Below are 12,640 nucleotides of genomic sequence, written 5' to 3' on the forward strand. Positions count from 1 at the left end.
TCTTAAACACTCGTAACGTCCGTCTCTCCGCACCATACTGCGGCACGAGCACGACACGGCACGAGTCAAGAGTCCGTGACACGGCCCCGCTGGCCGGACAGCCGACAGAGCGCCCGCGCGAGCCCTGACAAGGCTGTACCATACGCGGAGTAAGGCACGTTAGCCGAAGGCTCCCAAGTCGGCCGAAGTGTGGCCCCACTGCTACTTTCCTCGTTATCGTTATGGACCTGAAATGGCCACCACTGGCTGAAATGGCTTCGATCGCTTTCCATACAAAGACATCTACAGACTGCAGACACGCTGAGTTCGTGGTAGATCAGAAGTTGCGTGCTAACTTCAACTCTGTTTATGAAGATGAATGGTGTTTCACCTGTCTTATAAGATCATCATTTTCTCTTGTACGAATATCTCAGCACCTCACTTTTAGTCACCATAGGTATGGAGTCCAGAGGCGTCAGCACATGCGATCCATCTGAAACATAGTAGTCCAGTGCACTGGTCATGCGAGCTTCAGTAAGAGACCGTAAGGTTTCGTTTTTCATCGGATTAGAGCCCTTGCGGCCAGTATGGCTATTTCAGAGCTATGAGGCGAGGGAAAGTCAACAAACTAGATGCATCTAGGGGTCAATCCAGCGAGGTGTAACCAGCACAGGGGCCGCTGTACCAGGTATGTGCTGGTTACTCGGACGAGGTCCCGACAGCCGGCATTCAAACCCACTCATATGGCTGGCGCGTGTAGCTGCCCCAGGCAAACAGGGCGTCGCGATGATGCAGGATAAAGCGAGAATGACGAAAGAATGACAAATGAGATCGTAAAGCATCCTTGTGGCCATCAATGATTGTAATGTTTGCACGTTTCAGGAAGGCGATGCGTCTGCTACGGTGGGGTGTGCAATGAACAGGGGCGTTGCGTATGTCCACCAGGCTTCAGAGGTCGTAGGTAAGCCTTAGCCCATTATCTATTCTTTCACAGCACTTCTCAATCTCACCGAAGTGACAGTTATCCTTACGATGGAGACTCCACCGATTGTAACTCTTCGCAGCACAATCTCACTCGAAGCAGGCGCGTTCAGTCCGTCATTTACTTGTCATGTCCATTATTTGTTTCTTGAACATGTCCATGATTGGCCGTGCTATTGTTTCGTCAAGTGCATATAAAGCGGTGTATACCTTCACGTTTCTGCACCAGCGACCCGGGCATGAGCGGCCGTCTCCTGTCGCTAGATGTCGCAGCCCGTGTCGCCGTAACCGGTACGGGCCCAACTGCCGGTACCGTGGCCGCTGCCGCAATGGCGGTGCCCTGGACCACGTGAGCGGCACGTGCTTGTGCACGTCCGGCTTCTTCGGCAGACTGTGCGGCACCAAGTGCCCGCACGGTTTCTATGGCCGCCAGTGCTCCGAGGTGGGTGTCCCCATCTCCGAGCCAGCGAAAAGCGCATCACGACATTGGGGGAGACATCAGGTGCAGATGTAGCGTTACCGGGTGCCAAGAACGAGGAGGCTTAAGACAAATTTGAGAAACTTCTGACTTCCAATGACATTTGTTAACGGAGTAAATGCGATAACCGTTTGTGTCAAGGCCAAAGTTGTGGTGGGGGACGAGAATGTGCAAAAGTCAATTTTACAAGACTGAGTGGCGTGCCTCGCCAGTGGTTTCCCCTGCAATGACATAAGCATTTTAAATACATCTACGACATATGGACGGCTGACACACAAATTCAATTGATGCTTAAACAAAAACCAAATGCTTGAGCGCGCAGCACGTCTTCCGTGACTTTTCATGGCGTAAATGGGATTCAGCAATAGCAGCCATGCATCTTCGGGTCTGCATAGATGTTAGATGTATTGTGTAGGAAGTAGTCTGCGGGTGGGGCAAATTCTAGCGTGATAATCAACACGTGCCACTTACGTTACGGCTGTCCATCAGCGATAAGTACTGATTACTTCAGGTCCCCATCATGCACAAGGACGACTCCAGGTTCCTACCTTCGAAACGGAATCCGGAGCCAAGACAAGACAATGGCATGAATCCGGAGCCAAGGCAAGACAATGGCATGAGTCCGGGGCCAAGACAAGATAACGGCATGAAGCCGAAGTTGAATTAAAACCGGTGGCTTTGATATTTGGGCTATGAAGCCAACATCAAGACCAGAGGCTTTGTATTCTTTATACGTAAAGCCGAACCCCAAGCCAGTGGCTTCGAACTTTGCACACGTGAAGCTGAAGCCGAAGTCTGCAACTGCAAACTTAGAAAAAAAAGAAGCCGAAGTCGAACCAGTTGGCTGAAATCATCAGGTCGAAGCCAGCTGAGGCCGTATGTAGTGAACAACGTTGTAATGCGAAAAAACGATTTTCGTGTTTGTTGAAATTGTATGGGATTAGAAAATAGGATAGGGTCTTGCAAAGTGATGCATTACTGGCGGGATGTTTTTCGTTGTATCGTCATCATCATTTGCTAGTGTGTACAGGACGTTTCCAACAGTTCAGTTGTCGTCAAGTGTTGGTCCTGCTCTGGCAGTTCGGCTGTCGTCAGGTGTTGGTGGTCCTGCCCTGGCAGTTCGGCAGTCGTCAGGTGTTTGTCCTGCTCTGGCGATTCGGCTGTGGTCAGGTATTGGTCCTGGCCTGGCAGTTCGGCTGTGATCAGGTGTTGGTCCTGCCCTGGCGGTTCGGCTGTGATCAGGTGTTGGTCCTGCCCTGGCGGTTCGGCTGTGGTCAGGTGGTGGTCCTGCCCTGGTGGTTCGGCTGTGGTCAGGTGCTGGTCCTGCCCTGGCGGTTCGGCTGTGATCAGGTGTTGGTCCTGCCCTGGCGGTTCGGCTGTGGTCAGGGGCTGGTCCTGCCCTGGCGGTTCGGCTGTGATCAGGTGTTGGTCCTGCCCTGGCGGTTCGGCTGTGATCAGGTGTTGGTCCTGCCCTGGCGGTTCGGCTGTGATCAGGTGTTGGTCCTGCCCTGGTGGTTCGGCTGTGGTCAGGTGGTGGTCCTGCCCTGGTGGTTCGGCTGTGATCAGGTGTTGGTCCTGCCCTGGCGGTTCGGCTGTGGTCAGGTGTTGGTCCTGCCCTGGCGGTTCGGCTGTGGTCAGGGGCTGGTCCTGCCCTGGCGGTTCGGCTGTGATCAGGTGTTGGTCCTGCCCTGGCGGTTCGGCTGTGATCAGGTGTTGGTCCTGCCCTGGCGGTTCGGTTGTCGTCAGGTGTTTGTCCTGCCCTGGCGGTTCGGCTGTGATCAGGTGGTGGTCCTGTCCTGGCGGTTCGGCTGTGGTCAGGTGGTGGTCCTGCCCTGGCGGTTCGGCTGTGATCAGGTGTTGGTCCTGCCCTGGGTTCGGTGTGGTCAGGTGTTGGTCCTGCCCTGGCGGTTCGGCTGTGGTCAGGGGTGGTGCTGCCCTGGCGGTTCGGCTGTGGTCAGGTGTTGTCCTGCCTGGTGGTTCGGCTGTGGTCAGGTGTTGGTCCTGCCCTGGCGGTTCGGCTGTGGTCAGGTGTTGGTCCTGCCCTGGCGGTTCGGCTGTGGTCAGGTGTTGGTCCTGCCCTGGCGGTTCGGCTGTGGTCAGGTGTGGTCCTGCCCTGGCGGTTCGGCTGTGTCAGGTGTTGGTCCTGCCCTGGTGGTTCGGCTGTGGTCAGGTGTGGTCCTGCCCTGTGGTTCGGCTGTGGTCAGGTGGTGGTCCTGCCCTGGCGGTTCGGCTGTGTCAGGTGTTGGTCCTGCCCTGGTGGTTCGGCTGTGGTCAGGTGTGGTCCTGCCCTGGCGGTTGGCTGTGGTCAGTGTTGGTCCTGCCCTGGCGGTTCGGCTGTGGTCAGGTGTTGGTCCTGCCCTGGTGGTTCGGCTGTGGTCAGGTGTTGGTCCTGCCCTGGTGGTTCGGCTGTGGTCAGGTGGTGGTCCTGCCCTGGCGGTTCGGCTGTGGTCAGGTGGTGGTCCTGCCCTGGTGGTTCGGCTGTGGTCAGGTGGTGGTCCTGCCCTGGTGGTTCGGCTGTGGTCAGGTGTGGTCCTGCCCTGGTGGTTCGGCTGTGGTCAGGGTGGTCCTGCCCTGGTGGTTCGGCTGTGTCAGGTGGTGGTCCTGCCCTGGTGGTTCGGCTGTGGTCAGGTGGTGGTCCTGCCCTGGTGGTTCGGCTGTGGTCAGGTGGTGGTCCTGCCCTGGTGGTTCGGCTGTGGTCAGGTGTTGGTCCTGCCCTGGTGGTTCGGCTGTGGTCAGGTGGTGGTCCTGCCCTGGTGGTTCGGCTGTGGTCAGGTGGTGGTCCTGCCCTGGTGGTTCGGCTGTGGTCAGGTGTTGGTCCTGCCCTGGTGGTTCGGCTGTGGTCAGGTGTTGGTCCTGCCCTGGTGGATCGGCTGTGTCAGGTGGTGGTCCTGCCCTGGTGGTTCGGCTGTGGTCAGGTGGTGGTCCTGCCCTGGTGGTTCGGCTGTGGTCAGGTGTGGTCCTGCCCTGGTGGTTCGGCTGTGGTCAGGTGTTGGTCCTGCCCTGGTGGTTCGGCTGTGATCAGGTGGTGGTCCTGCCCTGGTGGTTCGGCTGTGATCAGGTGGTGGTCCTGCCCTGGTGGTTCGGCTGTGATCAGGTGTTGGTCCTGCCCTGGTGGTTCGGCTGTGGTCAGGTGTTGGTCCTGCCCTGGCGGTTCGGCTGTGGTCAGGTGTTGGTCCTGCCCTGGTGGTTCGGCTGTGGTCAGGTGGTGGTCCTGCCCTGGCGGTTCGGCTGTGGTCAGGTGGTGGTCCTGCCCTGACAATGACCGACTATTTTGCGGCCGGCTGTTTGAGAATGGTTGGTTGTGTTGACGTTCAGCCACGCGCTAGCGGAAGCCTCAGATGGTGTGTGTTTTGTGCGGGCGACAGGACGGGCAAGACTGTGGGGACGTACAGTCGCAACAGCATGGCGGAGAAGGACATACTGACAAAGCAAGGCAAGGTTTGAAGATGCTAAATCAGCAGCCATAATTCAGAAAAATAATATTTGAAACCGAAGCCGAAGCCAGCTGCTAGAAATGATGCACACCGGAAAACAAAACCGAACCCACCCGTTTATAATTTTGCACGAGACGGAAGCCGAAGCCATTGGAGCAAAACATGCGGCTTCGCGAAGCTGAAACCATGATCGGCGCCACTCCCATACCTGTTCCCTATCAAGGTGTTTGCTGCTAAGCATGAGATAGATCGGAATGCCGTGATACCAAACATTGCCCGCTGCAGAGCGCAGGTACGATTTCATTCCCCTGTAGGCACAACAGGATGTTTTGGGCGGATCTCGTTCGCAACTCCTCAATTTCATCCGCGCGAGCAGGTCCATCTATTCGTGCCCAATAGAGTGCCATCTCGGCTGAACAATGGCCCGCTCTGCTGCAGGTGTGCTGGTGCTACAACGGCGGTCGATGCGACGCCGTTACTGGGGCCTGCACGTGTCCGCCAGGCTACATCGGCCAGCTGTGTCAGGACGTCTGCCCTCAGGGTACGTGCCTGTCGGACACGTACACACATGAGCCCTCGAAGTCAGGGCGTTCGAGACTCTGGCGGTAATAGCGCAGCAGCCATTTCGTGATCATGCATGCCGAGCTGAACAGTGTTACATGGCGTGCTGTGCTTATTTGTCTGCTTGGCAGGGTGAAAATCGCTACGTTACATTTAGCTGATAATAATGCAGCTCCAACAAATCCAGTTGATTGAAGTCTTTCATCCTTCACGATTTGGTTACATCATTTGCACATCATTCATGTGGAATCTGTCCATATCACCTCTTGGAATATGTTCATTGTGTTGTTCAGTCATTTGCAGCGCATGCAACCACGAACTTGACATTAGCGAGAAAAACCTTTAGCTCCCTTTTTCGCGATTGTGGGTTGGAAGTTCTTTTACCATCAACCTGCCTACAACATGCCAGTAGGTACTAGCTGAACGATACTATAATGTAAATATTGAATATATTATCAAAATTCGACGCTTTGAACTGTGCTAATGGCGACTTGAAGCGATGTGCGCGGCTTGAAGCGTCGGGTTTGCCAATGTAGATAGTGCGTCTTCGATAAGATCGTTTACTCAGCATCTCCTGGTGTAATGAAGGTCGAATGCTGGATGCTTTTGACATGGGTTGTTTTTGAGACGTTGAAAAATTGGCAGGGCCCGAACTATGACGTGGTGGTCATGCACCAAAGCTCACAAGTCGGCGTCAAGGAGATGGAAAGCGCTTTGTAAATAGCTCACACAAACATACCATCGATCAGACCGACACTCAGCAGATACCTTCTTGGGTTCTATCACCATTATTTTAAATCATGGTTTTTGTATTCACTTATTATTTTTCGTAAGTAGGTATACTTTAATTTTATAAGTTGATATTATTTTCCCTTTTCTTTCGCCCACCCCTCCTCACCAACGCTGCCGCTCGTGCGTCAGGTACGCACGGCGCCGGCTGCCAGGAGGCCTGCGTCAGCACGCCCTGTGACCCGGAGACGGGCGAGTTCCGGTGTCCGGCCGGGCGGGCGGGGGACCGGTGCCAGCGGCGGTGTCCGGCCGGCCGCTACGGACCGGCCTGCCGGCGCCGCTGCCGGTGTCCCCCGGACGTTCCCTGTGACCCGGTGACCGGCCTGTGCGACTGCGGCCCCGAGCGGCTTGGTCACAGCTGCCAGGCCGACAATGGTGAGTGGGACGCGTGGGTCGCGCGGCGCCGGGCTCGCAGCTCGGGCGGCGGCGGTCGGCCGCTTCCGGCCGCTGGCGAGGTGGACCAGCACGGACAGAGCAGGGGGTGGAACGAAAATGGAAATGAGATGTAACGGGGGAGAATCACATTGCTGAATAATCGTAGTTGTCAACATTTTGACTTCGCAGCTTTTTTTTAGCTTTTTCGGTCTTTTTGCAATGACGTTTATCTTGTGTTTTGTTTTTGGAATTTGGGAGCATGGCGAACTTGGCATTTGCAGACGGTTTCTCATCGCTTTATTTGCATGCCACATGGACTTGTCACCTGGTCTGTATTTGTTCTTGCCTCACACGGTTTTTAAACTGGAGTAATTGCCAGGCGCGTACGTCTTTGAAACGCCCTAATACAAACAAACCACTATAACCATCCGTGACTGAACATGACTGTCACGTAGTGAGCGCCTGATGCACTCTAAATGATCCCCGTCCTCTCCCCGTTTCAGAATACTATTTATTGAGGAGTGCAAGTTTGAACGCCTCGAGAGCGGAGCTTTGAGTTTTAGTATTCACAGCTCAGCTAGCACGTGAACAATGCAGCTGCCAGGGAGCCCATCGCACCGTACCCTCGTCACGCAGGCGCGCAGGTCATAGTTCAGGCCACCCGCGCTCCCCGGTGTTTTGGACTCACGCGAAACTTAACTCGAGCTCTTGGCGCGGTTCAGGAGTAGGTACGCGAGGTTTGAAGGCCTCGCATTCAGCGTTCAGCCACTGTTGCAGCTTTACGTGCTGTGTTGCGTAACATTGCGCTGCGCGACCACCGTCGACACCTGGTGCCTGTTGAAGTGATCAACCGTGTCGCCCAGCGGCCCGCTTTGTGTTTAGGTGGCGAGAGCTACGAAGCGTAGGCTGTAGAGCAGGTGCGAGGCTCATGTCGCTTATAGCCGTTTGTAACAGCTGTCTTTTTTCGCCGATGGAGAATGTGATAACAGGCCTTGCGACGCAGTCGTTTCTACTGACTTTTGTAGCTCGCGATGGTTTTGCTGCGTGTTCCCCGTATGATTGCCTGGCTGTGGACGACGCGGGTCTGGTCACAGTTTTGCCGCGTCTTAGCTTGCAGGCTCGGTAAATACATTACCAGCTGAACGCCTCTTCCTTATTGGACGTGACGTCACCGCGTGATGTCACGGAGCACGCCTGATTCCAGCGAGTGGATTGCCTCGGAGCCGGTCATTTTAGCTTCGTTGCAGTCACTAATATAGCGTTAAGCGCGCCATATTGTTAATTGGGTAAGCTGGCCTTTCCGGACGTAATTGTCTTCAGCTCTGGCTGGCAATTGTCCGCTGTTGTCAACTGATAAATGACTGCTGTCTGCTTCAACAGCCGATGCATTCCAGGTTGTGATTGCAGCATGTATCTGTAGAACAAGGCTCATTGGCTAAATTTTGCTCTTTCAGACGCGAATATGAAGAAGGCATCGAATGAGTGAAATATTTCTACTAAAAGGCAAACGCTCTAGTAAATGCCGTGAATAAAAGCTAGCGTCGGGTATTCGCCCATGCGTGTTTTTGGCACGCTGAAAACATTTGATCAGCTACCAAATTTCACAAGTTCAACATTGGGAATGTCGCTGAACACACCTAATTATCGAGTATGTTACTGACGTAAGGCAGATTGTGCCATTCTTCAACCACATTGCGAAACATCTTGTTTACATCAGCCTTCCCTGTCCCTCACAACGCCCTGTCCCATTTCCTCCACGCGATACGGGCTTGCCCACGCAGATGTTCCCCGCCGGTTCACAACCGCAGGCGGGCGGCTCTGTCGGAGCGGCCCGGTCCCAACAACCGGTGTCGAGCACGCGACGCCGTGCAGACTCACACCCGGCGGTGCGAGCCAGCGTGGCGGCGGTGTACGTCAGGGCTGAACGGGGCAAGACGGCGTGGCGGCGATGTACGTCAGGGCTGAACAGGGGGCAAGACGGCGTGGCGGCGGTGTACGTCAGGGCTGAACAGGGCGCAAGACGGCGTGGCGGCGGTGTACGTCAGGGCTGAACAGGGGGCGAGACGGCGTGGCGACGGTGTACGTCAGGGCTGAATAGGGGGCGAGACAACGTGGCGACGGTGTACGTCAGGGCTGAATAGGGGGCGAGACGACGTGGCGGCGGTGTACGTCAGGGCTGAACAGGGGGCAAGACGGCGTGGCGGCGGTGTACGTCAGGGCTGATTCAGCAGGGGGCGAGACGGCGTGGCGACGGTGTACGTCAGAGCTGAACAGGGGGACGAGACAACGTGGCGACGGTGTACGTCAGGGCTGAACAGGAGGCGAGACGGCGTGGCGGCAGTATACGTCAGGACTGAACAGGGGACGAGACGGCGTGGCGGCCATATACGTCAGGACTGAACAGGGGGCAAGACGGCGTGGCGGCGGTGTACGTCAGGGCTTAACAGGGGGCGAGACGGCGTGGCGGCGGTATACGTCAGGACTGAACAGGGGACGAGACGGCGTGGCGGCGATATACGTCAGGACTGAACAGGGGGCAAGATGGCGTGGCGGCGGTGTGCGTCAGGGCTTAACAGGGGGCGAGACGGCGCTCCAGTGTGCAGACTTGGTGTCTGGTCGGCTGTAAGGTCACAGCACCAGCGAAAGGGCGACGGGGCAGCAGAGAAGCTGCTTTCCTGTGATACGCTTCTGCGAGCGGTGTACCTCAATAGATCCGCATTTATTTCCTCTGGTAGACTCGATGTCGTGTCCAAGTTTTTAAATGGTGCGGCACTCAAAAAGATCGTGTCAATGTCCGTGCAGAGCGATAAGCTGCGTCAGTGCGGCACAACACTCGCGCTTGCAGCCGTTTGCAGGTTTGTTTATTGCTCCCGTTTTGTCAGCCGGTGCACCCGCGTTTTGACTGCACGCGATCGCGCGGGGGCGAGAAGTCCGGAGTCCGTGGGAGCCAGCGGTGGAAGGGTGTCGGCTTAGTCACGATACTGCGAAAACGTCGACGTTGGAGGCCTACAAGCGACCACATCGAACCAGCAGCCGGTCGAACCGTACACACGAGCCAGCTCACGTCAAACGAACACCGGCTTTTGCCTTAGGTCATAATTAGCAGTAAGGAGTATCGGTCTATTGGAAACTATCTAAAGGATGATTATTACGGCCCCAAGTCATGACTACATGCTGTAACGTACTCACTAAGGGGCACGTTAAAAAGGCACACAAGGCGTATCACAAAAGTGTTCCCTGAAATGATAGGAGTAATCATCGAATAGTTTAAGCTACAGCAGACTTACCTACGCAGCATCAGCCGGGTCAGATTGGCGTTAGCGGTCGGGTGTACGCACGGTGATTGTTAGCTGATAAGCGTACTCGACTCACGACCCGTCGGTCCTGGATTCAAGCCTCGGTTTCACTACTACCGCATCCCACATGGTATCTTATTAAAGCTTCTCGTCTCCAAATGGCCCCAGTGGTCAATGAGATACAGGGCCCCTGACTCAGTAGAGTCAGTGGCCATTTGTCATGAACGCTTCACGTGTGAATGCCTTAAACGCAATCAACACTGCGGTATCACTGGCGTGCGAAGAAGGGTAGTTCAAGACGGCTGCGCCACAATACGAAAACGCCGCCTGTGTAATGTGACACTTCTTGTTAATTTAGCCACTCGGTGTTTTCTCTTCGCAGCAACAAACCTTCCCTGTCCGGGGCATGTGTTTCCCGTGATGTCACTGCGGAGTATTGAACGAAACACGCTCGGGTCTTGTGAAATGCATTTTTCTTCTTCAGCACAGTAGACATTTTGATCACGCAGCAGTGCACCACCATTGCCTCGATCCTCAGCCACCCTGGGTGACTCGGGGCCGAAATTAAATCGTGATGTTTTTTTTGTTGCTGGTAATGGTTCTTGCAGCAACGTCTTTAAGTCCTTGAATGGTTTGGAATTGTACGTAGTTGACTCTTGGTCGTCCCACCTCACATGCATAAATAAGGATTGCGTGTCGTAATGGGCACGTGCACCTGGATGATTATTTTGAGAAAGTCCGAAAATAGGTACGGGGAGAATTTGTACGGAGAAACAAGGTGCCGTTACATGTGTCCTCCGAGCACTCAACACGTACACACACCAGAATAAATTGCAACACCGAGATTTTTGACTACCCTAAAGTAAAAGTGTGCGTACTATGTTTCACGCTGCTTTGAACCAACCGCCTTAAGGCAGCGGGTATTTCTTTCATGTCGAAGCCATAAACCTGAATCAGGACTAAACATCAGGCATGACAAGCTTTAGTCTCGTCTTGAGGTCGGCAAGACCCAGCATGTCAAGAAGCGCTCAATTCACGTGCATGGTGTCACCAGCGCGGGGGATGAATCTGCCGTGAGTCAAGTACCCAACAGTTCGATGGTTGGCAGGCATTATAGGAGCGACGACCGAGCCCTGGGATACACCGTATGAAATCGGAAAAGCGAGCCGTCCTCCAAGCGCCATCTACCTTCAACCACTCAAATAATTCCTGAACAAGCCGTCCCACATCCGTAGGTATATACTAAGACCTCTTAGTACGTAGGTTGTCGTTGCCGATGCTGTTGCATGCCTTTGAAAGATCGACCGTCTTTGCCGACGAACGGCGAGCAAGGCATCCTCGGTTGAGTGGCGTGGTCTGTGCCTTACAGGCATACTGGGATGGATGTAGTAGCCCTGCCACCGTCAGGTAATCTGTTAGCTGTGTACATGCTACCTTTTTGAAATATTTATATAACACACAGAGCAGAGGTGTGGATCTATTGTCAGACAGCATAGCCTCGTCACCCGACTTTGGAATTGGCACGACATATGCTGTGTTTCAGCTATCTCTGAACACTGGTCCCGACAGACAGCATAATGGGCTTTAAATGAACTAGACCAACGAATGAAAACCGCTCACACGCAGTCTCGAACAGAATGCCATCTATCCCCACCGTTTACGATGAGCCCTTGCGTCGAACACGCTTTGCCGGCTCTGGAAGTTCCAAAGGTCGGAGCGAGCAGCCGGCGCCACAGACAGCAGGGGGTCTGGGGGTTCTTGCAGCCAGTGGTGACTGCGACCTGTGGGTCGGCTGCGGTGCGGGCCTCTCGGCGGTGAAGTGCCGGTTGCGCTGTCGGCCGTCACCTCGGCCTCCTCCGGGCTCGCCGCAGACCAGACGCAGCTCCAGCCGGCGTCGGGCTTCCACGGCGAGCCTCTTGAAGGCTGGCCAGCAACGGCTGCAGACGTCGGACGACATCCCTCCGCGCAGGAACTCGTGCCCTACTACAATGAGGCGACTCGAAGGGGATGGCGGGCCGTGTGAAGTCGGTCCTGGCCCCTCACGCGCGCAGACACAGCCACGTGTGGCGTGCGCTGTCTCACTCGAACGTAAACTTTGACAGGGCTGGGTCGTTGACCAGCTAGGGTAAGGGCATTAGAGACTGGCATCCTTCTCACTGGGCAGTGGCGGTCAACCAAAGCGATCTACGCATTAAGAGCTGCAATCACGCGTCAGTGGTGGCATCCCTGGTTCCAGTTTGATGGCAAAAGAAGACAGAAGACCGCGCTCCATGGTACCGCGCCGTCACAAGAGCGCGGGGCGCGCCGTGTCGCCAAGTTAGTAGTAGCCTCCGGAGGCTGATGAATCCTAACGCCAGTCGTGAAGAAGGAAAAACACGCTGTCTGACACGCTTCCGACTTGTCCGAGCCACGAGTGTTGGAATATCTCAGTAAGGGATATTCTTGAATGAAAGACAGGGAAATGTGCTCACTCGACTGGGTTAACGAGGAGCATGAGTCAACGCCTCGTCGGCCGAGCCGCAGCCCGGTCCGTGTAGCCCATGCGAAGAGACCGCGCCGGGGCAGACTAACGCTAGTTATGCCTGGCCTTGAACAGGAAATAGCCCAGCTGCAGGCATCGACCGCGTGCTAGTCTGCAGATAGTGTAGATGATTGAAAAATCGTCTGTAATCAAGTCACGGAGGGCCCGTGTACAGGCGGCGCGGCTAGTTTACACAGAACCAAACTCTACCTTGACTCCAAATATG

The 12,640-nt window shown here is 55.2% G+C and overlaps 1 protein-coding gene across 2 annotated transcripts in view; it reads left to right on the forward strand.

Moving 5' to 3' along the window:
- The window catches only part of LOC119096209 (multiple epidermal growth factor-like domains protein 6), a 66,030-nt gene extending 58,290 nt beyond the window's left edge, over window positions 1–7,740 (forward strand). For both annotated transcript variants that reach the window (XM_037219008.1, XM_037219009.1), the window contains 5 exons: window positions 862–940; window positions 1,225–1,402; window positions 5,311–5,413; window positions 6,355–6,597; window positions 7,101–7,740. In XM_037219008.1, the coding sequence (XP_037074903.1) occupies window positions 862–940; window positions 1,225–1,402; window positions 5,311–5,413; window positions 6,355–6,597; window positions 7,101–7,153 (656 nt within the window). In that variant the 3' untranslated portion in view covers window positions 7,154–7,740. The remainder of the gene's footprint in view (window positions 1–861; window positions 941–1,224; window positions 1,403–5,310; window positions 5,414–6,354; window positions 6,598–7,100) is intronic.
- Window positions 7,741–12,640: the final 4,900 nt, after the last annotated feature.

This window comes from Pollicipes pollicipes, unplaced genomic scaffold, assembly GCF_011947565.3.
Source record: "Pollicipes pollicipes isolate AB1234 unplaced genomic scaffold, Ppol_2.1 Scaffold_4295;HRSCAF=5057_pilon_pilon_pilon, whole genome shotgun sequence".
NCBI lineage: Eukaryota > Metazoa > Arthropoda > Thecostraca > Pollicipedomorpha > Pollicipedidae > Pollicipes > Pollicipes pollicipes.